The following is a 24,333-nucleotide window of genomic DNA, read 5'->3' on the forward strand; positions in this document are numbered from 1 at the left end:
AATCCTGGCACCTAGGACACTCTATAACAAATCAGAATCTCTGAGGTTGGGATGCAGGCGTCAGTACTTTTAAAATAATCTCCCTAGATGATTCTAGTGGATAGCCAGGTGTGAGAACCAGTACTATAACCAAGTTGCCTAAAAGAGGCTAGTTGAGAGAAATTCTCAAATTTATTTGCACTGGGTAGGATGTACCAAAAGCTCTTTAACATTTTCAGAGGAATTGCTTTTGGTTTTAAATGGTATTAAATAAATCTAACTAATCTCCCAGGTGTGGAATTTAAGACTATATAAAGGAGGGGTGCCTGGGTGGCTCAGTCAGTTGGGTGTCAGACTCTTGATTTTGGTTCAGGTCATGATCTCAGGGTTGTGAGATCGAGCCCCGCTTTGGGCTCTGCACTGATCATGGATTCACTGGTCATGACTCCCCTACAGTCCCATTGTAAGTATGACTGGGTCATCTCTGTAGCTGAGGCTTAGCATGACTTCTGTACCCACACTGTTGCCCAGGGTCCCCTGGGGTAGGCTTCTATCCTCTTTTCCCTGCCAGTACACTTAGATATTTTATTTAACTGTTGCATTTGATGACATTAGAATCTTTCCCAAATACTTTGTAGAAACAGCCTGACCCTGTCAACCTCACTCTAGGTAAGTCTACTCCAACCACTTTTTCTGATGTTTCTGGAAAAAGCAAGATATATTCATACCTCTTTCTTTCCCAGAATCAAGGGAGAGGTATTATGATGATCCGTATTCTTAGGAGTTTGTGAATATTTTCTTCCAAAAAGAAAAAAAAAATCACTTTGCCACAACCTTTTCTGCATTAGATAGACACTGTACAGCAGCACCAAATTTAGCCAATGTTGACCAAGGTAGATGTTTAACCCTTAGTCCTGAAAGATAGTATTTAATTTATGTAGTAAAGAGACTATAGGGGCTATTAGAAAATGAAAAGGGAGGGGAGCCTGAGGGGCTCAGTTGGTTAATCTGCCTTTGGCTCAGGTTGGGATTTCAGGGTCCTAAGATCAAGCCCCACGTTGGGCTCCTTGCTCATCAGAGAACCTGCTTCTCCCTCTACCTGTCACTCCCCCTGCTTCTGGCTTTCTCTCTCTCTGTCAAATAAATAAATAAAATATTTAAAAAGAGAAAAAGAGAAACAGGAGTGAGGGAGAAAGAAGAAAGAATTTATCAATACAAAGTTATTCCCAGGGCTGTGCTAAGTGCCATAGAGAAATATGAGGCTAAGTTTCTTCCCTAATTTATCATCCATTTGATGAAAACAGATTTGCATGTATGACCTGTGTAAACCACGATACAAAGTGGTGGGCCATGACGCAAGGGCCAGGTACGCTTGCTAGAGGAATGGACAAGAGGATGCCTGTGGTGCTCCCATAGGGTAGCCATTTGAGTCTTCACAGAGAGAGTGAGAGCTTGACACAGGCCTCAGAGAAAGGGATGGAAGGGAGAAGAAGGTGGCCCAAAAGCATGGCAGTGGGTGAATATACAGAGGGCTTGCCCTTCTGTGTTCAGAGTTCTTATTTAGGAGCAATGAAAATGTCTGACTAACTATGTTGGGCACAGACAGGAGACTCCCAAGTTAATAGCCAGGAGGAATCTTGAGGTGGAGAGGCAGTGTTGTAAGAAGGATTTAAAGCCAGGTAAATCCAGATTGGAGAGCCAACTACCATTTCAGACACTTGACCTGAAGTCACCTCCCTACACTAGTGTCCTTTTCTGTGACATGGGAACAGCAGTTCCCTACTTAACTACTTCGTGACAATTTGTGAAAACCCAGTTAAGAAATGGAAGAGATTTTTGTGAATGGCAAAATGTTGGTCAGCTATTGAGGTGATTATCCCACTTATTTTCAGCCTCATGTGGGATGAGGAAACTAAAATCTAGGAAGGTTGAGTAATTCACTAAAACCTAGACCTTTAAATGAATAGTCCTGGGCCTTTCCCTCTGTAGTGCCATCCCTTCTGTGGAAAAATTGGAAAGCCACATAGGGCAATTGAGATGTCAAGCCGTGGACATCAAAGAAACCTGTGCACATTCGTTCTTCAGTACTGTGCATGCGTGATGAGTGGTGCTGTGAGGCATCTGTCTGACCATGGTTTGGAAGAAGAGGATACAAGAACCTCGGAGAATAACTGCTGAAAGCAATTCAGGAATGAGGAAATGGAGGTCTGAAATTAGAATAAGGCAAATGACACAGAATCGGGAAGCAACCTATTTTTAAAAAGGTTTCTGAGCAGCTGCTGATATGCCAGGCTTTGTTCTAGGCATTGACAACACAGCAATGGACAAGACAAACAAGATCCTGGCTGCCCTCATGTTGATATTTTATAGGAAATAGACAATAAAGAAGTAAAAAAAAAATAGTAATAATCTCCAATGGCGATGAGTTCCCCAAAGGAAATAAAGCAAGGCAATGTGCTCATGGCTGGAGCAGAGTGGCTAGAAGAGCCTGGCAGGGGTCCCTGGGGACAAGGTCTCAGGCAGGGAACAGTCTGCAGAGCCCCTAAGCCTGTGAGGTCAGGGGACAACAAGGAGGCCCCAGTGTTGGTGCAGAAAAGTGAGGGGACAGTAGTAAGACAGGTGGGCAGGGATCTCTAGGGTTTACTGAGTTTGGATTTTATTCCAAGTGAAGATTATAAACTACAGAATGGCATGATCTGATGAATGCTTTAGAGAGATTTGTGTTTCTAAAAATAAAAGGAAAAGGATTAGGGTAGCTGTGGTGATACGGAGAATGAATTGTAAAGATGGAAAGAGTGGATGCCTACTGACCAAGTGGCTCTTACATCAGTTGAACACAGGTTATGATGGTTTAGACTGGAAGGGAACCATGAATATGAAGATGAAGAGTCTATTTTGAATTTTGGATTTTTTTGAAAGTAAACAAGCAAGGCTGATTAGTCTATGAAACAGGATGATAAATTTTACCTTTGGCCAAAGTAGACAGATTACGGAGGTAAAGTGGTTAAAAATGAAGCCGACTTCAGTTTTGTACATGTGAAACTTGAGGAAGAAGAGAAACAGCCAAGTAGTGATACCTACCAAGGGCTGGAAATACAAGACAAGACGCAAATGAAAAGTAAGAGCAACAAAATAAGCTGAGGATCACCAACCTACAGATTATAGTTAAGATTACAGAGGATTGTCAAGTTTAAACTCATCCCTTTGTCCTTATAATGGGTTTTAAAATACATTTTTCTATATATTTAGTATATGCGCTTATTTTGACCCCAACTTAAGTCAATGAATGGTTAATCCATCTCTTAAGATTCTTTCCAGAACCTCTCATTCATTTCTGTATACTCACGTTATGTTGGAGGGGGGTGGGTGGGATGCATTTACTCACATGTATGTTGGGGGGGTGGGATGCATTTACTCACGTGTATGTTGGGGGGGTGGGATGCATTTACTCACGTGTATGTTGGGGGGGTGGGATGCATTTACTCACATGTATGTTGGGGGGGGTGGGATGCATTTGCACACACGTGTATCTCATGCTAGAAATGTAAGAGGTCCAGTAGAAAGTGAGATAATAGTTATATCAACATGGAAAACCAAGAAGTATGAATATTTACCAACAACACAGTCCTATTTAGGCAAGTTCATGAAAGGAAAAAACCTTCTCAGTTCTGGGTGCATATCCTACTATCTAAGACCTACATACAGACCATTTATCTCTTTTCCCTCAATTTTAGAGTTTCCGTTCAGCTCAAAACACATGTGTATCTTTTACTCAGGTCACTTTGCATCTAATGTGGTTTAAAATATGGCTGCAGCTTCTTTAGCAAAGTTCTTCTGACTAATAAAGAATTTATGATTTTTCTTTTGTCCTCAGTTACTGTACCTGCCTTTCCGGGACTGCCCCCGTTTTAAAGAACTTACAGAGGAGACTCTCAAATCAGAGGAATTCCAGAAGAGATTGCATCCTTACAAGGTTAAAAATCGTGTCATTTAGTGGTGTACAGGAGTGTGAGAGCCAAGACAAAGGATGAAGTTCCAGCTTCTTAAAAGTGTGGGAGAAATGTGTCTGCCAGTGGCTGGTGATAGCAATGGGTTAAAACGTTTAATAAGAGTCAGTCATCACTTTCTGATCCCCTTCCCTGTGTGGGGCCACAAGCCAGTAGAGAAGCCAGTCCCTTTCTAATCCTATACCTGTGTGCCAGAAGGAACCAGACAAAAGTGCATGGCTGGGTCAGAATAAATGCAAATCTAAAATAATTCTGCCTTAATGAGGCTAAGGGGCTAGGACCATTAATCTTATTCAAAGGATAAATATCAAGAATGCTGAAATTGAGAGACTGTAATGTAGCAATGTTCTCTCTGTCTGTGTATGTTTCAGGATTTTATAGAAACCTTGCCAACATTGACAGGATACCATACCCAGGACCTTTTTGGAATGTGGACTAAAGTCTATGACCCTTTATTTTGTGAGGTAAGAGAAAAAATATCAAAGATTAACTTGCAGTTGATTTTTATCATTTATGCCAATTTTGAAACAGATGAATACATTTTCTTTTACTTTTTTGGCAGATATATTAATTCTGCTTCCTCTGACATTGAAACATAATTCAAGACTTCTTTATATTAACTTGAAAATTCTGACTTTTTTCTCTCCATTATTTATGTTTTCACCCTTTAGCAAATTGCAGGCAAAATTGCTTTTTTCTATGGCTTGCCATTTACTTATTTCTCGGTCAGTCAGGAATGCTGGGCTCCTGTCATGGATTTTACTGAAAAAAGAAATGTTATATAGACAGACCAAAAAAACAAACAAACAAACAAACAGTACCTGATTTCTGGATATAGAAATAAGCAAGCCAACTTCAAGCCAGGGTGTTGAAATTGGTTTATTGGGCATCTCTTCTTTGCTATACACACATATGAAATAACCTCTGTAGCTAGATCAATTACCTACCATTGAGGTTTTCAAGGCTACAAAGTATTTTTCACTCACTATATACCATCTACTGGCCAAAAAGAGTGCTCTACAATCCTGTTTTCCCTACCAGGTTCACTGAATCCAAAGGCCAAATTCTCACCACCCATAAGACTTCTAACCACCTCTAATCTCGAGCTCATCATGAGGGTCTAAGGGTCATAGTAACTTAGTAACAAATGACACAATTTGCCCCCTTCCATGACAGAGTTCATTGACCTTCACATGACCTTCCTGATATTTTCACTCTATCATTAGCATCTGTTTCAAGGAAGACTAGCTAGCCTTATAAAAGACTCTTCAGAGCTGCCTGGCTGGCTCAGTCAGTTCAGCATGAGGCTTGGTTTGAGCTCAGGGTCATGAGGTCAAGTCCTAGGTTGGGCTCTGCCCTGGGCCTGGAACCTGTTTGGGATTCTCTCTCTCTCCCTCTCTTGCTGCTCCTCCCCCCACTCATGCTCTAGCATGTGCACACACTCTCTCTCTCAAATAAACAAATCTTTAAAAAAGAAAAAAGATTCTCCAGTAGAAATAAGAGCTCAGGGATCCGTGGGTGGCGCAGCGGTTCGGTGCCTGCCTTTGGCCCAGGGCGTGATCCTGGAGACCCAGGATCGAATCCCACGTCGGGCTCCCGGTGCATGGAGCCTGCTTCTCCCTCTGCCTATGTCTCTGCCTCTCTCTCTCTCTCTGTGTGACTATCATAAATAAATAAAAAATTTTTAAAAATCTTTAAAAAAAAAAAAGAAATAAGAGCTCACATTTTGCTTCAAATCTTGATTTTTTTTTTCTTCCTTACTACAGATTGATCTGAGCTGTTCCATGATATGGCCATGGTGCAGGTTTCCTTTTCACTTCTCTCCTACATATTTTCTCCCTAGGCACTCCACTTTGAGCTGTTTCAAGAACTCTCTCTCTCTCTCAATTCTGTCTTCGAATCTGAGGATTCTTTTTTTTTTTTTAAGATTTTATTTATTTATTCATGAGAGACACAGAGAGAGAGGCAGAGACATAGGCAGAGGGCAAAGCAGGCTCCTCCTAGGAAGCCCGATGCAGGACTGGATCCCAGGACTCTGGATCATGACCTGAGCCAAAGGCAAGACACTCAACTGCTGAGGCACTCAGGTGTCCCAAATCTGGGGGATTCTTAATCAGTTGTCCATAGCAAGTAATAAATATTGGCACAAAGTCTATACCTGCCCTGCTGTACAGCTTATTCATCCATTTAACAAAATTCACCAAGAGCCTACTGTGTGTACAGTGCACTTTCCCCAGGAGTCAGTACACTGGAAGATGCTGGGAGTTGGAAGGTCTGGTACTGAAAGCTCCAGAAATATATTGCCTCTCCCAGCTGTCCTCTCAGGGCACTCATTCATCTTTGGCAGAAACATCATCTAACCCTGTCAGTGTCACCTTCCCTACAGGTTAATAGATTTCTAAACCTCTCCTAAAGGAATGAGGTACATTCTTGCCCTACCTCACCCTTCCTGCAAAATAGGAATCCCCCTTTGGACCCACACTGAAGCCAAAAGCTATGGACTTGGTAGGAAGGAGCAAATCAGTCTCTGTGAGTTTCCCTTCTGAAAAATCAATACCACTCCTTATCACAAAGTCAAGTTTTCCTAGAGAGAAATGGCTGGACAAGAAAGGCTAGACCCAGTAGATGCTGTGAGAGAAAGAGGACGAGAAAGTCAACAAATGAAAATACACATTTGCTTTCCTTTTTCTTTGCTACAGAGTGTTCACAATTTCACTTTACCCTCCTGGGCCACAGAGGACACCATGACTAAGTTGAAAGAATTATCAGAATTGTCCATCCTGTCCATCTATGGAATTCACAAGCAGAAAGAGAAATCTAGACTGCAAGGGGGTGAGTATATAAAAAAGTAAAAAGAATGCACTGGATTTGTGGTTGAAAGTAGACCCAGGCAAAAGGCTGCCCAGCTCTTAGAATCAGGATAAGTAGGTGGAAAAAAGAAATGAGGACCAGGCAGGGCAGCAATAGATGCTGATGCCTCTGAGAGTAGTTGGGGTGGGGGGTAGGCCAAGACGCCAAAGGGGGCATCAGGTCTAGGTATTATTAATGTAGACATTTAAAGTAAGGATGGAGAATAAGATGAAGTCCATTATGTCAGATTGACAGAAGAGTGAAGAAATTCTAAGCCACAGGAGATGTCCCAAGTCAAATAGTCTAGAAAGTTTGAGAAAACCAGAGCAATCACATCAGGACTCCAACCATTTCCAGACCCTACTCACTGTGGGGTCAGGACAAGTTCAGCAGAGCCCCCGGGAGGATACATAGAGGCAAAGACATCTTGGCTGTTGGACCAGACTGGGCAAATGTTCACTCAGGACATGGCCCAGGCAGCAGCCCCATCTGATGTGTTAAACAAGAAGGGGCGGAGGGTAGAAGTTGGGCCTCGTTGGCTACACATACACCACGTCATACTCCTCAACTACCAGGTACCAAGGTATGACTCAATCCCAAGCCACATGAAATGGTGGAGACAGGGCTCTTAGTGGAGGTCCCCCCATGATGGGCTGAGAAATTCACCCCTCACTACTCAAAATGCAGTCCATAGGAGCAGTAGCAGCAGCAACATCACCAAGTCTCTGGTTAGAAATGCAGAATCTCAGACCCCACCCCAGCCAGACCAGCTGAATCAGAATCTGCATCTTAATGAAAGCCCCAGGTACCTCATGAAACATCAAAGTTCAGAAGCCCGTCTCTAGATGCAAGAAATGGTGAAGAAATGGGCAGGGAAAGCCAGGCAGAGGTTGAGAATAGTCTAATAATAGATGCAGATGTCTGTATGGGAAGAAAAACTGGGGGTTTCCTCACATTTGGTTCACATTTGCTCTTTTTGTTTTCCTTTGACTATTAAACATTGAATTTCAGAGAAGTCACTTCCCCTCTTGGTCCGGTTTCCCCATTTGATCAGTGCATTAAACTAGATTGCTGGTTAAGAGCTCTTCCCTAAGGTGTTGTTTTGGTGTCAGACTCTAAAGGCTGGTATTTGTGTGAATGCACCTGTCCCATTTTCTGGAGAAGTCCAGAGTATTGATTGACCTGGAAATTGTTTCCTGAGTGATTCCTGCCAAAACCCAAGTCCAGCCTATTGTTTGGATCTGGCTAGGCAAAGAGATTTGTCAACTACGTGCTTGTTGGGTGATGAAGCAGCTAAACACAATCCTGCAAAGAAAACATGTATTGTCTGAGTGACATGGAGGCACACAGGAACATCAGGACTTTGACTGGCATCTTCCCATCTCTGCCAAAACTTTTGTTTCATTGGTTGATTTTAGGGATGACACAATTTGGTGCTATGCACGCTTCCACCCACCTCCTTCTATGCATACACACACACACACACACACACACCCCACAAAAATTCCTAAGGTCCATTTAGGAATTTATGATATATGGCTGGTCATATCTGTATTACTGTAAACCTCTTCTTGCTGTATACCACAGGTTGGTGTAAGCTGCAGCCTGCAAACCAAACCAGCCTGCTGCCTATTTTTTATAAATAAAATATTATTGAAACTCAGCCCACACTCATTTAGGTAGGTAGTGCTATGGCTGCTTTTGGGCTTCCACCCGAGAGTGAACAGTTATGGCAGACCATATGGTTGACAAAGCCACTGTCTGGCCCTTTACAGAAGAAGTATGCCAGCCCCTGCTGTAGCTCAAGAGTGTGGGAAGGGAAGTTTATATCTTGTAGTCAGTGATATTTTGTCTAGTGTATGCAGTTAATAAACGATGTCACAGAGAACTTAGAAGCTAGCCTATGCTGCAGTGTAGTCTAATTATTAAGACATGCTGGGTTCAGAGAAGTCCAGCCCCTCTGTGTACATGTTGTGGAACCTTGGACAAGTCATTGAATGTCTCTAACCTCAGTTTGGCCTCCCATAAAACATAATTATAGGCATGACAGAGCCTAGGGGGTAACTGTGGTAGTTAGTGCTAGTTTTCTTCTGGGGAAAAATGGACAATCACTGCAGAACCAAGAGCTGATGTCATATCCCATTATCAACACCGAAGGCTGCTACAGAGGCAACTATTAAAGGCCAAGTTGCTGATAGGTAATGATGTTGCCCCTAAAGGACTCTGAGAAAGCAACCTTCTCTGAAACACAGTGGTCTAGACCTGTTGGAGATGTGCAGCTAGCTTCTTCCATTCCTAGTCAAGGGAGTCCCAGCATCTGCAGGAAGCACAGAACACCTCCCTTCACAATCAACCCTTTATTGTGCCTCTTGGTATACAGATGAATAAACAGTCTCTTTGAACTGTTTTATGAGCTTTTTGAGGGCAGGAGTCTGATTCACCTCACACAGTATCTGGCCCATCGTAACTGCTCAGTGTGGTGTTTGCTGAGTAGACCACAGAGTCTAGAATGATAGTCTATTAACGTCCATGCCCTGCTCTTTACAAAAACAAACACGTCATTCTGAAGCTGGGAGAGTACATGTGTAGTAAAGAAACCACCGGGGCAACTGGGTGGCTCAGTCAGTTGAGCTTCCGACTCTTGGTTTCTGTTCAGGTTGTCATCTCCAGGTCATGAGATCAAGCCCAGGATCAGGCTCCCCACTCAGAATAGAATCTGTTTCAGATTCTCTTTCTCTCTCTCCCTCTGCTCCTCCCTCCTGTGTGCTCTCTCTCTCTCTCTCTCTCCCTCTCTCTCAAACAAATAAATCTTTAAAATAAAAATGGATGGAGGGAAGGAGGGAGGGAAACAGGGAGGGAGGGAGGAAGCAAGCAAGCACCAGAAATATAAGAAGACTTCAGGTGATGGTTGTGGAAGTTCCTGGGGCCACATGTTCTAAGACAGCACCTGGCACCCCAAGATACCTCTCAGCCTTCAGTGTCTGCCAAGAGGATGAAGACTCTGAATTGTGTACCTGTCCTTCACCACCTCAGGAACAACAAAGATGAAGGGCAGGAGCTCTCCTCTACTGAAGACAAGTGGAGCCCTCAGATGAAAGATGCTGGCTGCCCCCTAATAGTGATACCAGGGTAGCCTAGAGAAACAGTCCACAGAAAACAGTCCATGACCTGCACAGACATCCAGAAAGCTGCCTTCTCCCACAGGTTTGACTACCAGAGAGCAGAAGCAAGAGGGGTAAAGGAGTACAGGCCAGGCTGTCATTTCAGGGCTGCCCCGGAGAAGAGCACTAGCTAACGACTGTCTGAAAAAATGCCATTGGTGATTCCTTCCAAGTCCTTCAACCTCCTATCTCAAGCTTTAACAAAACCTGGGGATAGTAGGGCCCTGAGTGTGCCGATCCAACTTTCCTTGCCTAGCCTGCGCTTGAGTCCCTGTGTGTCGCTGGGCCACAGCTTTCTCACTATAAACGGGATAGAAGTCAAGATTCAGTAAAATCATGTAAAGCACACAGTAGATGCTCAACTGAAGTTACTGCTTTTCGTCTCTTAAGACTTGAGAATGATGGCAGGGAGAATCGCAAAGTAGGAATTAATGAAAAGTGTAAGCCCATGTTTGGTTCAGCTCTCTTGTTGGTCTATCTTTTTTAAGGTGTCCTGGTCAGTGAGATCCTTAATCACATGAAGATTGCAACTCAGCCATCAAACCACAGAAAACTTATCATGTACTCTGCAGTAAGTATCATCACCTCTGTTCAACGTCGGTTTGTTTAGGCAGTGATCACTTTAAGGATGGAGCCTCATTTTCTTCATCATTTCCCTATTGTCCAGTAGATGGTAGGCATTTTAGATATTGATCCTTCAGATCTCCTGTGTATATTACGTGTATATATGACCATCTATGTGGTTGGCATTTTTAAATTTTATTTTTTTAAGTTTAAATTTTCAATACATAATTCTGGCCCTTGAGGACTTTACAATCTAGGACTGACTAGAAGACATAAACACCATTCAAAGCAAGATAGAAATGCAGTGCAAGCAAGTACTTTGGTGGCACGGAGGAAAGATGCATCACTTCTGTTCCAAACTAAAAGCAGAGCATGAACGGGATGTGGTGATGAATGGGATGCAGACAGAGAGTAACGATGTGGAAGTAAAACCACAAGTGAAGGCCATTTTTCAAGCCTCCAGGACTGGAAGGGGAGTGGAGCCATTAACAGAGGCACCTTTGGGCCAAGGGAATGTAGCCCTTTAGACGAGTGGGTTTGAAATGCCAGGGAGCATCCAGATAGAAATCTCCGGGAGGCAAAGGAAATAGAAGGGGGGGGGGGGGCTGCAATGTGAAGCTAGAGCTACATTGGATGCAGAAAGAAAAAGAGAAGTCTCGGAGAAAACTTTAGTCTTAGGAGCAGGAGCCAGGGAAAGAGGCACTGTTCAGGGGATAGTGGGGAGGGGGGGCGGAAGGTGGAGATTCAAGGGGTGCACTGAGCACTGAAATGGCTATCTAGGGAATCTGCAGGGACAGGGAACCAGGACACATAGTATGGTAATTCAGCTTCCCACCCACTTCTCGATGACAGAGGATTTCTCAGATGTGGTTTGGCTGGAGAAAGCCATGTTTTCATTCTGCAGGAAGTTGGAAGAGGTGACTGCAGGTACAGGGAAGTTTGTGTATCATCCGGGGTTCTAAACGGTGTAAGAAGACAAAGAGCTCATGGACTGAACAGAGTGTAGTGCTTCCTGGAGAGGGGCTTTCTGAAGCCAATCCGTTCTGCTAGTTTCTTTAATTTCTCATCTGGTTTCCAGTTCTAACCTGCGAGATTTCTGGCAAGTCATAAATCTGTAACTGTATTTCTTTCTCCAGTAAATCAGTTCTAGGCCCTTTTTATTTTTTAATTTTTTTCAAGATCTTATTTATTTATTCATGAGAGACACAGAGAGAGGCAGAGACATAGGCAGAGGGAGAAGCAGTCTCCCAATGGGGAGCCTGATGTGGGACTTGATCCTAGGACCCTGGGATCATGCCCCCCTAGGACCCCGGGATCACGCCCTGAGCTGAAGGCAGGCGCTCAACAACTGAGCCGCCCAGGTGCCCCTAAGCCCTTTTTAAATATGCCATATACTTTAGGCAACCAATGTTATGCCCATTTTGTAAATATAAAAGGTGAGGACTATCAAAGATTATGCAATTAATTAGTAGCAAAACTGGGATGGAAAACAAGTCCCCTATGCCTTCCAGCCACTCTGGGATAAACAATTAAGAATTATTTTTGAGATATGCACTCTATTTCCTTACATTTTATCATCTCTAACATTTACAACCTTGTATATTTTTTCTCAGCTTTAAAGTCACAGATTATCCTAATCTGGAGAAGAAATATAATCTAGCATTAATATGTTCCAAAACCTTTTAAAATTTAACAAAAATCAATGAAATAAACTAAAACAGAGATGTTCCACTAGAGAAAAGCATAGTACAAAACCAGAACATTAGACTCAAATTTACTTCCTTCCATTTTGGGGTTATATGACAGTAAGCAAGTTACTTAATTTATCTAGGTCTGTTTTTCTTTTTATTAGAAATAATGATATATTTTTTAAAAAGCTTACCACCTAGCACACAACAAATGCTCAACCAAAATTAATTCTTCCCCTTTCCACCATGGGGGTATGGCCAATTTAAGTGAATCAGAAACCATCATGGTTCTCTATAAGTGCTTAATACTACTAGCTATGGAATGTACATCGGAATCACTGGTAAAGATCAAAAATACTTTGTTTCAAATCCCCGCAGCATGACACTACCGTGAGTGGCCTACAGATGGCACTAGATGTTTATAATGGAATCCTTCCTCCCTATGCTTCCTGCCATATAATGGAATTATATCTTGAAAAGGGGTAAGTACCTACAAGGTGCTTTTCACAATTAAAACCACTGGACCCCAGGCTTTGCTATTGTTATTGTTATTATTAGCTTAAATATTTTCTTAAAATAATCAATTTTCAGTCGGGTACGTAAATTTAAAATCATATACTATGTAAAATAATTCACTAAGTTAAAAATATTGCTTTTCTCCACTTTCGAATTTCATGAAACAATTTTATCCAAACTCTCTGTGTGCGTCTTGTGTCTTCACCATTAGAGCCAATTTGGAGTCTCCTAAAACTGTTTTCCAAATATATTAACTAATAGGGATAATTTGGCTACTGTACAAATGAGCCTCAGATTCTCAGAGGCTGATCCCAATGGACATTTCTTTCTCACTCATCTAATACTCCAAAAGAGATGACCCTCCCTCATGGTGCCTGGGTGGCTCAGTCTGTTAAACATCCAACTTTTGATTTTGGCTCAAGTCATGATCTCAGGGTTATGACATCAAGCCCCGAGTCAAGCTCAGCACTGGGCATGGAACCTGCTTAAGATTCTCTCTCTTCCTCTCCCTCCCCCCTAAAAAAAGAAAAAAGAGAGACATCCCTAGTCATTAGGAGGTGACTCACCCATGGTGGGATTTGGGGACCCAGGGTTCCATCTTTTTAGGACCTATAGTAAGGCATTAACTGTCACAGATACATTAGTGATTCCTCTCTGATACATTTGAGCTATGTAAATTGAAAGGCTTCACCATTTTTAAATGCCATTAAGGACATTAATGATTCAGGGGATGAAGTCAACATTAACAGAAGTTTGGAAGAAGTTGATTCCAAAGCCCACATGGATGACTTAGAGGGATTTAAGACTTCATTACAGATGTGGTAGAAATAGCAAGACAACTAGAATTAGAAGTGGAGACTGAAGATGGGCCTGAATTGCTGCGATCTCATGATCAAAACTAATGGATGAAGAAAAAAAAAAAAAACTAATGGATGAGGACTTCCCTCTCATGGATGAGTAAAGAAAGTGGTTTCTTGAGATGGAATCTAGTCCTGGTGAAGATGCTGGGAAGACTGTTGAAATGACCACAAAGGATTTAGCTTATCACATAAACTTAGTTAATAAAGCAGTGGCAGGGTTTGAGAGGATTGACTCTAATTTTGAAAGAAATTCTGCTGTGGGTAAATTGCTATCAAAGAGCATCACATGCTATAGAGAAATCGTTTGTGAAAGGGAGAATCAATCAATGTGGCAAAGTTCATTGTTGCCTTAGCCACAGTCACACCAGACTTCAGCAACACCCCCCTGCAGTCAGCAGCCATCAGCATCAAGGCAGGACCCTCCACCAGCAAAAAGACTATAACACGCTGAAGGCTCAGATGATGGTTAGCATTTTTTTACCAATAAAGTATTTTTTATTAAGTTAAACACATTTTTTAGACATAATGCTATTACACACTTAATAAACTACAATATAGTATAAACATAACTTTTATACACACTGGGAAACCAAATAATTCATTTGATTCACTTTATTGTGATATTTGCTTTATTGTGGTAGTCTGAAACCAAACCCACAATATCTCTGAGGAATGAGTGTAGTCACTTGGTCCTACCTACTGCAAGGGAGTCTGGGAAATGTAGTCACTTTTCAGCCATAACTCTATTATATGGAAAGAGAATCATGAATTTTGATTGACTATTAGTCATCTTTGCCATATCATCTTGAGATAAAATTTGCTATCACTGGGTAAGTCATCCCAGGGTATAAGTAGTCATTCATATACTATTAGGAAGTTTCTTTTTTTTTTTAATTTTTATTTATTTATGATAGTCACACAGAGAGAGAGAGGCAGAGACACAGGCAGAGGGAGAAGCAGGCTCCATGCACTGGGAGCCCGATATGGGATTCGATCCCGGGTCTCCAGGATCACGCCCTGGGCCAAAGGCAGGCGCCAAACCGCTGCGCCACCCAGGGATCCCCTATTAGGAAGTTTCTAAAAATATATCTCTATATAGTTACTACTGTTTATGTAGCTTTTAAAAGTGATTTTTTAAAGATTTATTTATCCACTTAGAGAGAGAGAGAGAGAGAGACAGAGACAGAGCTAGCATGAGCAGGAGGGGCAGAGGGAAAGGGAGAGAATCTCAAGCAGACTTCTCACCTAGCACAGAATGCAATACAGGGCTCCCTCCCATGACCCTGAGATCATGAAACCAAGAGTCGGATGCTTAACCAATTATACCACCCAAGTGCCCCTGAAAGTGATATTTTAAAAGGCTTGATTTTAATAACACCCAACAGTCACAGTTGTGAGGTTACTACCTCAAGAATGATCACTAAATCCTTTGAGTTTCTCTCCTGCCTCTTTGGCAAGTGACTTCCATAAGGCCCTCATGCTAGTTTTACAAATTGGCATATACCTTGTTTTTCCAAATAAAGTATCAAATATGAGGGAGTATAAGGACTTAGGTGTACACCCACACCCTCTTTCTGAGGTGTAATCTTGACAAAATCTTGATGTATATTTAAGCACATATGTTAAATATTGCTCAGTTCCACGCTTATTGCCTGGATAAGAAGAGCAGAGATACCTTCATTCAGAAGAAAGCCTAAAAGAAATCCTGAGAGGAAAAGAGAGAATGAAGCAAATAAGAATCATGAAGGAGAGAGAATAGGAGAAAGAAAACCCAACACCCCGTCTGTCCCCCACTTCTTACTCAAAGGCTCATCATATCACCCCCAACTCCCCTAGTCATCACCTCTCCGCTCCCTTTCAGAATAAGCATCCTGGTCCCCACCTCTTTTGCCCCTGTTTATCTAACAAACCAGCCCTCCCATTTCCACCCTCTGGGTCTGACCCACCTGCCCCAATCTCCCTATTCCCACACCTAACTTAGCTAATATCTACTCGTTCCTGTAAATTCTTCTCCTCGTCCTACAGCTGACATGTTACAGGCCAGGCGGGAAAAAAATCCAATGGCAGTTCCACAACACAAAACTAACAGCCCTGTCTTCTACCTTCCTCCACCAGGGAGTACTTCGTAGAGATGTATTACCGGAATGAGACCCAGCACGAGCCATATCCTCTCACACTGCCAGGCTGCACTCCCAGCTGTCCTCTGACAGAGTTTGCTGAGCTGGTTGCCCCTGTCATCCCCCAAGACTGGTCCACGGAGTGTATGACCACGAGCAATGACCAAGGTACTGAGGATATTATAGATTAGTGTGCATGCAGAGCTCTGCAAAAAGGCACAATACCCTCTCTCCAGGCAGATGGTAGCTTTAAGAGTATAACTTGGCCATCACCCCCAGCTTTGAGAGAAATGGGTTTGGGATGATAATTGTATGTTTCAGGGACCCCTGATTTCAGTCAATTCCTATCTCTCCATGAAGCCCTGCCCCCACCTGCCTAAACCTTAACTTGGTAGTTTTTTTCAGTGTTAACAGAAAAGGGCCTCAAGTCAAATATAATCAGAGATAAGACTTAGATCAAAGTTTGTGGGGCTGCCATGAGCTATTATGATTAACCCCATAGAAACTTTTGGTTGTTTTTGTTTTTTGTTTTTTAAGAACTCCCAGATATCACTTGAGTAGGATTAAATGAGGTAGTTCTTTTAGTGTCTGAAGTGAAAGGGATTTTTTTTTTTAAGATTCATTTATTTATTCATGAGAGATACAGACTGAGAAAGAGAGGCAGAGACAGGCAGAGGGAGAAGCAGGCTCCCTACAGGGAGCCCAACACAGGACTCAATCCCGGATCCCAGGATCATGACCCGAGCCTAAGGCAGGCACCCAACCCCTGAGCTACCCAGGCATCCCTGAGGTGAAAGAGATTTTAAACAAAATCTACAATCTAGAGTGAGAGCAAGGAAGGGAAGAAGTTAATTCTAGGCAAATAGGCAAAGGACCAGCTTGTCTATCAAGTTCCAGCCTTCTCACAAGGAGAGGCAGAGAAATGCATACAGTGGAGCAATCAAGAGAAATCATCTACAGTGGGAAACTGGTACTATCTTCTTATATTTATGTTAAAACATATTGGGTAGAAAAGCTGAAAAGTAAATACCTCTTTGTATCCTTTAGCCCTGGAAAATCCATGTTACTTTTGAAGAAACCAAAAGCAAACTTACCAGAAAACTTTGCTGTATACAATATATACGGCAGCTCTTGGAGTGCAGACATCATAACAATTAAGTAATTTTATTTAGACATACAACACATCAGAGATGCATGAGTGGTTTCTCTTGAAGATGGTAAGAGATGTTGAATCTGGAGTTGAGATAAGAGAGAAAGTATGATGACACATATCAAACTGGAACAAAATTAGAAATGTGAGAATGTTCTAAATGCCTCCAAGATCAAAACTTACCAGCATGTTGGAAGTATGGCTGTGATAGCTGCTCTGAGGACAAAAGGAATGTGTAAGGCTTTGATCCTGAGATCTTCAGAAAACCTAAGCAAGCTCACATGTCCTGCTGAAACTACTCCCTATACAAGAAGAAATCATGTTCAAATGACACTCTTTAGAGTCCTATAGATTTAAGGAGTGGCAGATGCAACACATCTAGAGAACACCGTGCTACGTTACTATTACAGATAAAGATGAAATGGTTTCTAGAGATGGTTTCTACTGGATGCCAGAGTCCAGAGCAAAGCCATTCCCTCTCCTTGTGGGTCATGGGGTGACCGACAGGAGACCGTGATTCATACATTTATTTATATTTTTTTTTCCCAAGTAACTATTTGTCCTCAGGGCTACCATCTAATTACTCTTCCTCCCCCATGCATGTAACTTTCTTCCAGCAGTAAGCCAAATGTAAAATAGTGAATAAAGTCACTAGTAGGGAGTTCAAAAACATTACTTTTATGATGAATTTTGAAAAGTGTGTGTGTTTAATCAGAATAAAATTCCTGAAGGGCAGATTTTAGGGGCTTTTTGTTTGTTTGTTTGGGAATTTTATTATAATGTTACCGGAGGAAAAATATTCGTGTAAAGAAGAATGATTTTGACTGACTTAGATGAATATTTTACATTGAAAATGTATTTAGTTTGGACCTGACTTCTTCAGAAAAAGGCTAAGCTGATGGATGGCTCTGCTTCATCTATTAAGGTGGAACTTGCAAGAAAACATCCTTGGAAAATGTACAATGTAGTGGGGAGGAAAAAAGATACATATTACACAGAATAACAAGGGTTATATCTTTTTTTTTTAAGATTTTATTTATTTATTTATTCATGAGAGACACAGAGAGAAAGGCAGAGACACAGGCAGAGACAGAAGCAGGCTCCACGCAGGGATCCCGTAGTGGGACTGGATCCCGGGACTCAAGGATCATGCCCTGGGCCAAAGGCAGGCGCTCAACCGCTGAGCCACCCAGGCGTCCCAACAAGGGTTATATCTTATGACTTCAAGGTTTCTGTTGGACAAGAGTTAACTGGATTCAGAGGGAGGGAGGCAGTAAGGAATGTCAGAAAGGGCTACCCTATAGAAGGTAACAGCTGCACCTTCTGAAATCGGTTTGGATGGGAGTTTCTAATGGTATAGTACAAGGTTCTAGAAAGCTATTTATCAAATGTCTTTGTGTCTTGAACCTGGAAAGGGTAGGGGAGTTAGCAGAAGATTTTGGGTCCAAGGAGATTCCTGCAGGTTTCCCTCAAGGGGCCAATTATAATAAGATGAAATATCATCTCCACAAGAGCAAGGGTTTTTATCTGTTGTGTTCTCTCTTATATGTGTCCTCGGAAATACTTGTGCCTGACATGGATTAGTGCTCAATAAATATTTGCTCAAGGAATGTTTAAATTATTTACCTTTCCTCCCTGAACCTACTGTCTCTATCTTGATTAGCAACAATACCCAGTAACCTGGTGGTTACTTTTGATCCCATCCTCTCCTTTTTTCTCCACAGCCAATTCATCACCTCCTCTTATCAAACCTAGTTTAGAGTGTTTATAAAATTCTTTTCCTCAAGACACCAGCACCAGGGTGCCCGGGTGGCTTAGTTGGTAAAGTGTCTGCTTTCTGCTCAGGTCATAATCCCAGAGGCCTGGAGTTGGAGCCGCATGTCGGGCTCCGTGCTTAGCGGATAGTCTGCTTCTCCTTTGCCGCTTACCCCACTCGTGCTCTCACTCTTCCTTCACTCACTCTCTCAAATAAATAAAATCTTATGGGAAAAAAAAGACACCAGTATCAACAATTCAATATTCAAATAGAGTGAAACAAATTACAAAATATGTTAATAAAAAGAAGATGTAGGGATTGTTGTGCTGGATCCAGCCCATACCAATCTCAAACGTGGAATATGTACATCCCTTCCTGACTCTGAGTTCAAAGATTTGACTTTGATAGTGTGAAATTGGTCATAATGTCAAAGCAGGAGACTTTTCACCACAGAAATCAGCCTATGCCACAAATCAATGTCTGTCTGTCTCTCTCTCTCTCTCAAAATAAATACGCCTTTAAAAATAAATAAATAAATGTTCAATCCCTCGTACTTAGCCTAATTTCTTCATGGTGAGCCCCAGATATCAGAAACCTAGAACCCAAATGTTTGGGGCACCTGGGTGGCTCAGTGGTTGAGCATCTGTCTTCCTCAGGTTGTGATCCTGGGCTCCTGGGGATTTGAGTCTCACATCGAGCTCCCCACAGGGAGCCTGCTTCTCCCTCTGCCTATGTCTCTGCCTCTCTCTTTCTGACTCTCATGAATAAATTAAATAAAATATTTAAAAAAAAAGAACCCAATCATTCAATAAGTAGGAGAGAGAAGCTATGAATGAATGAGCCTCAAATGTGACTGTGCTATAAAGACCCAGTCACAGACTACATTTACATATGTATATTCCAGTATGTCTGTGTTATTTGATCTGTTTTCAGCATAGTCATCTTGGCATTTTCTTGTTCCCTTATTGCTGGGTAGTGCCTCTGTTCAATGATACCCCTTCTAGAACCGTCCCTCCCTCAGAGAGAAGGCCAGTTACAGCACCTGTTTCTCATTCTTGTTGTCACTATCATCAGTTTCCCGGGACATGTGTCATCATTCATTAATGACATTGGGAATTTGCTTTGGTATACACCAGCTCACTCCTCACTCCCACTCCTGTCCTCGATGTAGGCAATTCTGACATCCTAATAGTGGCCCATCCCATACCCTGCCCACCACAGCAATATCCAACCCTAGATTAAAACAACCATAGTTTCTGCAATCTGGTCAGCTAAGTGGAACAGAAGCCTATTGTTATTATTTCAAATTATGAATGTTGAAATTTCTGTTCCAATCCCAGCTGGATCTTTCAACACTGCTTAGCAAATAAATGTATTCACCCTTACTAGACTCTTTTCTTATATTCTACAGGAAAGCCTTGTTATTTCCCCAAAACTTGTAATTCCATCTTGGCTTCTTTAATTCTTATGAGATGTCCTGAGGGGAGCAAGATATTCCATTGAAAAGTCTTTTAGGGGATTCCTGGGTGGCTCAGCGGTTTGGCGCCTGCCTTTGGCCCAGGGCATGATCCTGCAGTCCCGGGATCGAGTCCCATATCAGGTTCCCTGCATGGAACCTGCTTCTCCCTCTTCCGGTGTCTCTGCCTCTCTCTGTGTATGTCTCTCATGAATAAATAAATAAAATCTTTTTTAAAAAAAAAGTATTTTAGGTTCTCCTGTCACTACCTCAAAATATCTTAGCCTTAACCTGCCTTCCCTGTGCCCCTCCCCCCTCACAGGAAAACATATTCCTCCCTGAGTAACCTAACTCCTTTCCTCATGCATATGCTCCCACTCCTCATCTCTTGGAACCTCAGTGAATCTTAGCTTCATTTTCTTCCTCTGCACTGGCTCCCTTCTACTATGAACATGCCCAAATCACTCATCAAAGAACAGCTTTAAGTGCCTGCTCTCACTCTCTTCAATCCTAATTTTCTTGAACTAATCATTTGAATTCTGTATTTCTTCATCTTTCACTCCTGAGCTATTTGAAAAAATGATGTTCTTCCTTCCATCTCTCTTTGGAAATATCCCTTTTGAAAGTCATTGATGCTTAATTCAGCAACCTGTCTTCCTTTTCTTGCCAATATCATGTATCCCCATTTTATAGAGAAGAAAACCAAGCCTCAGAAAATAACATGACTTAAGTGGTAGAGTCAGGATTCAAGCCTCACATTCTCCAACACCATATTTCTACTGTATCATCTTCCCTTTCCATCACACACTGGTTTGTTGACTACCCCCTGGGACAGATTCCCAGAAATTAAATTAGTGAGTCAAAGTATATGAATATTTAATAAACAGTAGCTATTTTTTGAGCACCTATTATGTACCCAATAGTGCCTATGGAGGAGGTGTTAAATCTGCTGAGGAAACAGCAGTAAGACAAGAAAATTGTCCCCATATGACCTGGACCCCTTGGCAATGGTGAAAGGAGGTAGGCAAGGAAGACAGGGAGATAAAGAATTAAACAAGCCCTAACAGTTAAGTGTGGTGAATACTATTATAAAGGACATATGGGAAAGACAATTAATTAGCTTACATCTAAGGGGTCAGAGAAAGCTTTTCTTTCTTTCTTTCTTTCTTTCTTTCTTTCTTTCTTTCTTTCTTTCTTTTTTTTTTTTTTAGAGAAGGCTTTTCAAAGGGGGTAATGTTTAAAGCCTGAAGGAGAGAAGGAATGAGCTGGGTGACTGGAGGTGAAGAAAGAGGAAAATGTTACAAACAAAAGAGAGAAAATATATAGAAACCCAAAGGCTAGAGACAGCATGGGGCATTTTAGGAATTAGGAGTATGTCTGGTTAGAGCGCAAAGACTCGGAGGAGGCTGGCATTAAGTGTTTCAGGTCAAGAGGAGTAGTGCTGGACATTAAAGGTCTTAGGCAGATAGAGGTCCCTGGGTGGTTCAGTTGGTTAAGCATCTGTCTTCGGCTCAAGTCATGATCCCAGAGTCCTGGGATCAAGCCCATATTGGGCTCCTTGCTCAGTGTAGAGTTTGCTTCTCCCTCTCCCTCTGCCCCTCCCCCTGTTCCTGCTCCTCTCGCTTACTCTCAAGTAAATAAAACCTTTAAAAAAAAAAAAAGGTTTTCGGCAGAGGACATATGATGGGACTGGCTTCTTATTTTAGAAAGCCCTCTGCCCTCCGTGGGGAGAACAGATTGGAGAGCAGTGAGACTGAGGGCAGGGAGCATGGCTGGGAGGCTGGTTGCAGTAATCCAAGGATGAGTAGGAAGGCAGACTTACTCAAAAGGGAAAGAGGAAGAAGAGTAACAGCAAGAGGAAGAGGCTTTTAATACTTACTGCCAAAATAGTTTTCAGAAAACATTGTGCTAAGGAGCATCGGGTGGCTCAGTGGTTGAGCATGAGCCTTTGGCTCAGGTCATGATTCTGGGACCCTGGGATCTAGTCCCACATCCCTTGCATGGAGCCTGCTTCTCCCTCTGCCTGTGTCTCTGTCTCTGTCTCTGTCTCTCTCTGTCTCTCTCTTTCGTCTCTCATGAATAAATAAATAAAATCTTTAAAAAAAAAGTGCTAATTCACACTGCCTTTAGCAACTTTCCCATGTTCCTGTATGGAAGAGGGTTTGTCAGTCATTACCAGTCCTGTCTTTTCACAGTAAGATAAAACTGATCACTCCTTGTTCTCAGATTCTAGAATCTTACTCTGTCAAATTCACAAAATCCTTCAGAGTACAAACGAGTGTCTAATTTAAAAAATTAAGGAGACAGAGAATCGTAAGAGAGAGAATCTCTCCTGAGTCTGAGTCTTGTCTTTTTTTTTTTTAAGATTGTATCTATTCATTTGGGACTGAGTAAGCGCAGGGGGACTGGCAGAGGGAAAGGGACAAACAGACTCCCTGCCCAACAGGGAACCCCATGCAGGACTCAGTCATGACCGGAGTCAAAGGCAGAAGCTTAACTGACTGAGCCACCCAGGTGCCCTCCTGAGTCTTTTCTATATTCTCAGACTCCCACCTCCTCCAGCCCCCTAAATGATCCTGTCCTAGTGCATTGTCTCTGGTGCCCTCACTCCACCCTCACCATGAACCAGTTTTACACAGGCCTCCCTCTCCTATACCCACAATCCATACAGAATTCTAGACCTGTGTTTTGCAGTTGCCCCGTGTTGTTTCTATGAGGATAAGAACCCATCTCAATCCTAAATTTAAAGGAAATTTATTATCTCCTCCACTCCAAAGTCTTCCTTTTAATATGCCTCCAATCTCAGTTCATAGCCTAATCATCTTCACCCAAACTAGAACCCATGGGTGGCTGTGACTCTCCATTTCTCCTTTCCCAGCACATTTAGTGCATCCCAGAGCCTGTCAGTTCTCCTTCAGGAGTACACTAGAGTTCCCTCATCCACACTATCAGGACCACACTTCCAGTGCTGAGCCCTCCATATCTTGTCAAAGGCATTTCTATAGTTACCAAGCCCATAGTGTCTCCACCATCCTGTCTTTCCCTGCAGTTATTTTCTTTTTTTAAACACAAATTGGGCCATGTCACTTCCATGTGTCATAATTGCTGCTGATTTTCACATGTCCCGTGACAAACCAAACCTTCTAAGACCTAGGCCCCAACCTACCTATCTGGTCTCAACTCACCAGAAGCTATATTCCAGCCACATGCAACTGCTCATTATTTCCCAAACACACTCTTGTGCAACTCATTCGGTCTTATTTATTTCAAAGGCCAGTCAAATCTTAGCATTTTCTCAGAAGGCTTTATAACCTCTTTCTCTTCTAAAAAGAAAGCTTTGTACTAATCTCAACTTTTTCTCCATTCCAATAGCAGGTCTGCTACACTTTTATTTTACTATTTCTCACATGATCTCATAATTGTCTATCTGGTTCTCCCACTAGATATTGATGATTCCAAAAGCAGGGATTATGGAACCCCAGAACCCAACACTGGCTTAGGCCAATAGCTGGCCTAGCTTATGGTGTATGCCCACTGCATGTCTAAGAAAGAATGAAGGAAGGAAAAAGATTGGGAAAGCATATTCCATGGGACCACTATGACAACATAGCCAATAAAAAATAATTGAAAATAAATTTCCAAATATAGAAAGTCATCCATGAACATTAATTTTAAAGAATCATTAGTCTCTGCTTTCTTCCCTCATTTCCATTTAGTTCTTTCATTCCTTCCTCAAGTCTGTTCAGTTCCCTCCACCTTTATATTAACTCCACTCACAGTGGTAATGGCACTTGTCCACCAGGATCTAACTTTATTAATAATCACCTTCTCATGATGCTAAGAGGCATTCTGACATCATGAGAAAAGCACTGAACTACAAATTGAGAACCTATGAGTTCTAGATTATTCTTTCCACAAATATTTATTGAGCACCTGCTAAGTGCCAGGTACTATTCTAAGTACCTGGAATACATTCATGAACAAAAGAGACAAAGATTTCTGCCCTCATGAAACTTACATTCTATTAGAGGGAGAGAGGGATGGATAATAAATAATAAACATAATAAATACTTTGGAAGGTGAGGATCCCAAGTGCCAAGCTGGTGGTGAGTGTGGGAAAAGGGCATATTGGTTGCACCTTTAAATAGAAAACCTTCACTGAGAAGATGAGATTTGAGGGGCCCATGGGTGGCTCATTTGGTTAAGTGTCTGACTCTTGATTTCAGCTC

At 42.1% G+C, this 24,333-nt stretch overlaps 1 protein-coding gene across 10 annotated transcripts in view; it reads left to right on the forward strand.

The window, feature by feature from the left end:
- The window catches only part of ACP3 (acid phosphatase 3), a 59,568-nt gene that overhangs the window by 13,893 nt on the left and 21,342 nt on the right, over positions 1–24,333 (forward strand). For 9 of the 10 annotated variants that reach the window (XR_007405172.1, XR_004808689.2, XR_007405173.1 and 6 more), the window contains exons 5-10: positions 3,854–3,952; positions 4,358–4,450; positions 6,686–6,818; positions 10,486–10,568; positions 12,628–12,731; positions 15,741–15,910. Coding sequence is in view for 3 of the 10 variants with exons in the window: in XM_025448933.3 (XP_025304718.1) it covers positions 3,854–3,952; positions 4,358–4,450; positions 6,686–6,818; positions 10,486–10,568; positions 12,628–12,731; positions 15,741–15,910 (682 nt within the window). In the remaining 7 variants the exon portion in view is untranslated. Of the gene's footprint in view, positions 1–3,853; positions 3,953–4,357; positions 4,451–6,685; positions 6,819–10,485; positions 10,569–12,627; positions 12,732–15,740; positions 15,911–16,789; positions 18,503–24,333 lie in introns of those variants that run through there. The other variant, XM_025448934.3, reaches the window with a different exon arrangement.

This window comes from Canis lupus, chromosome 23 (genome assembly GCF_003254725.2).
Source record: "Canis lupus dingo isolate Sandy chromosome 23, ASM325472v2, whole genome shotgun sequence".
NCBI classification, from domain to species: Eukaryota; Metazoa; Chordata; class Mammalia; order Carnivora; family Canidae; genus Canis; species Canis lupus.